The following is a 2,969-nucleotide window of genomic DNA, read 5'->3' as shown; positions in this document are numbered from 1 at the left end:
TTTGAACAACTTTCATTTATGCTAATTTGAGTTAAAATTTTCTACTTTCTTGTAGTAAAAGAAATTCAGTTTTCATTGAATGTTAATGTTTTGAGAAGATTGAATTTAAATCAAAATTGTTTGAGCAAGTTTTATCTTAACCCTGGATATTTGTTCTTCTTTGTCCTTTGAACATTGTTCATCATTGTGGTATCAAAAGATAGCCCAATAACCTGTTCTTCTTTGTCCTTTGAACATTGTTCATCATTGTGGTATCAAAAGATAGCCCAATAACCTGTTCTTCTTTTTTATGTTGAACTGATTCTTTTTAGAGATATCCTGTAAATCTGTGAAATGAATTTAAAGAGTTTATGAAAGCAGATTGTACAGGAGGTTTAAACAGCTTAGCGAGGATTAATGCCGATTTGTAATACCAAAAGCGATTTAATGCAACATTAACGAAAATTTACTTTCTTCTTCTAGCGTGGTCTTCTTAATTAAACTTGTTTTGATTGAGCCAGTAATAATGATAATATTTTTAGCTCAATTCGCAAAAAAAGTAAGGAAAGCATACGTTAGTCCCACAAGAATTTATTTATTCACGAACAGGTTCACTATAAAGGCACATGTATTTGTATCTAACTATTCATAATGTTCTTAACATTATTCATAATATTGCATACCATGTTTTTCCCTACAAATCAGTAAAGAATTCATTGAAATCTGAACAAAATGAAAAAAGATATAAAGCATAGAAATTTTAACAAATTCAAAATCATAAATTTAACCTCCTATATCTCATTAACTATTATTACCAGAACATTGTAATCTACACCAGTTATAGAACAAACTTTTCTCTACAATTCAGTAAAGATTTCATTAAAATCTAAAAAATATGAAAAGAGGTGGAAAGGTTTGACATTTAAACGTATTTGAAAACTGTGGGGGACCGCCTGAATATTATTGTGATTAAAAAATGTAACCTTCTAGTCGGCTAGGCGGTAAAAAAACAATATGTATATGTGATTCATGTACCACGTTGCTAATTGTAACAAGATATAAAAATAAAGAGTTTTTGTGGTGTTCTGCATATTTTTGTGATTAGAATTGATTGTAAATACTAGTAAAACCCACAATTGGTGACCCCGACGTGATATAACGGCACAATTAGTGACCCCGGATTGGACCTAATAAAAAGTAAAAAAAAAAATAAAATAATAAACTATATCTTTTAAGTAAAAAAAAATAAAATAAAATAAAAATAAAAAACATTATATGTGAAGTGTATAAAAAAAACTATTGTAAATACTATTTTTTCTATAAATTAAGTTTGTTTTCTGTGTTTATTTTAGTGTTAAGGACATTTCTCGTTTTATTAAGGTAAATTTTTTTTTTTTATTATTCCGGTTTTTATTATATTTTACAATCTTAAAACCATGACTGGAGAAGAAAAACAAAAACTGGATGGCGCAACGTCAATGCCAGAATTCAAATCAGAAACAGAACCCCCTGCATGTGTCGATAAGATTGCCGTAAAATTACCACCATTCTGGTTTGAAAAACCAGATATTTGGTTTGGCCAGATCGAAGCACAATTCCGTCAAGCTGGAATTACACAAGAATTGACCAAGTTTGACTACTTACTTTCCCAACTGGAAAGAAATGTAGTTGAAAACATATGGGATTTGGTAACTATGGACGAAGCCAGAAAATATTCCCTGGCTAAAAAACGACTTATAGCAATATACAAAGAGGGCGAAGGCCGGCAAATGCGTCGATTGCGGGAGCTGGAACTTGGAGAGATGAAGCCAAGCCAGTTATGGCGAAAAATGAAATCAATGGCCGAAGCTGATGTCGCGGATCGTTTCATGCAAACTCTGTGGCTTGATAAGCTACCCTCGACCATGAGAGATATGGTCACAATCGTAGACGATGATATAGACAAAATGTGCACCCTAGCAGATAAATTGTGGGAGCAAAAATCGGTCGAACTGATCGAAACTAATAAATGTTTTAAACCTAAACATGATTCGGTTTCTGCAGTAACTTCTCATAGAGCTCCTTCCACATTAACTCTTCAAGACCTCCTTACCAGGATTGAGGAGATGGAACAAAAATTTTCCAGAGGGCGTCCACATGATAGACGTGACGCTCGTTCAAAATCTCGAGACCGCTCTAAAAGCAGACCCAAATATAACAAAACTGGACGATTTTGTTATTACCATTTCCGATTTGGTAACAAATGCAGGCCAGAAAAATGTGAAGCTCCGTGTGCATGGAAAGAATACAAGGAGGAAAACTCCTCGGGGCAGCGCAGGTAACGGCCACCTGTAATGCCACAGAAACCCCTTATGGCCGTAATTTTCGTCTCTTTATCAAAGATAAACATTCAGGTATAAAATTTTTAATTGATAGCGGAGCTGACGTTTCCGTTATTCCAGAGTCTGCACAACAAAAGAAAAATATCCTAGCTTCAGATTTTAAGCTTTATGCTGCAAATGGTAGCGAAATTCCAACTTATGGATCAATACTACTAAATATTGATTTAGGCTTCAAACGTAAATTCGAATGGCCATTTATAAAAGCACAGGTAACTAAGGGTATATTAGGTGCCGATTTTCTCCACAAATTTGGATTAATAATTGATATAAAAAATAAACGTCTTATTGACAGTAATACAAAGCTTACAGTTTCTACTGATATTGCAGCGATTTCTGAAACTGAATCAGTTAGTTCTTTTAAAGCTACTTGCTGTTTTTCTGAAATTATAAAAAAATTTCCACACTTGACACGCCCATATAACTTAGAACCTCAGAATATAAAACATGATGTTTATCATTATATTGAAACTACTAAAGGTGCTCCTTTATTTTGTAAGCCTAGGAGACTAGATACGAACAAAATAAAAATTGCGAAACAGGAATTTCAATATTTATTAGATCATAATATTATAAGGCCATCAAAATCACAGTGGGCCAGTCCCATTCATA

The 2,969-nt window shown here is 33.1% G+C and overlaps 1 protein-coding gene across 1 annotated transcript; it reads left to right on the top strand.

Moving 5' to 3' along the window:
• Positions 1-1,415: 1,415 nt before the first annotated feature.
• LOC141457090 (uncharacterized) lies at positions 1,416-2,300 on the top strand. Its single transcript, XM_074133607.1, has one exon. The coding sequence runs from the start codon at positions 1,416-1,418 to the stop codon at positions 2,298-2,300; it is 885 nt and encodes a 294-aa protein (XP_073989708.1).
• The last annotated feature ends 669 nt before the right edge of the window (positions 2,301-2,969 follow it).

This window comes from Rhodnius prolixus, unplaced genomic scaffold (assembly GCF_049639745.1).
Source record: "Rhodnius prolixus isolate KJV_2025 unplaced genomic scaffold, Rpr scaffold_10, whole genome shotgun sequence".
In the NCBI taxonomy this organism is placed as follows: Eukaryota; Metazoa; Arthropoda; class Insecta; order Hemiptera; family Reduviidae; genus Rhodnius; species Rhodnius prolixus.
Note: the sequence above shows the minus strand (reverse complement) of the source record. Positions and strands in the feature narration are given on the sequence as shown.

Bases quoted from the DNA above. Each gene is read 5' to 3' on its own strand.
- LOC141457090 (XM_074133607.1), top strand. From the start codon at position 1,416: ATGACTGGAGAAGAAAAACAAAAACTGGATGGCGCAACGTCAATGCCA.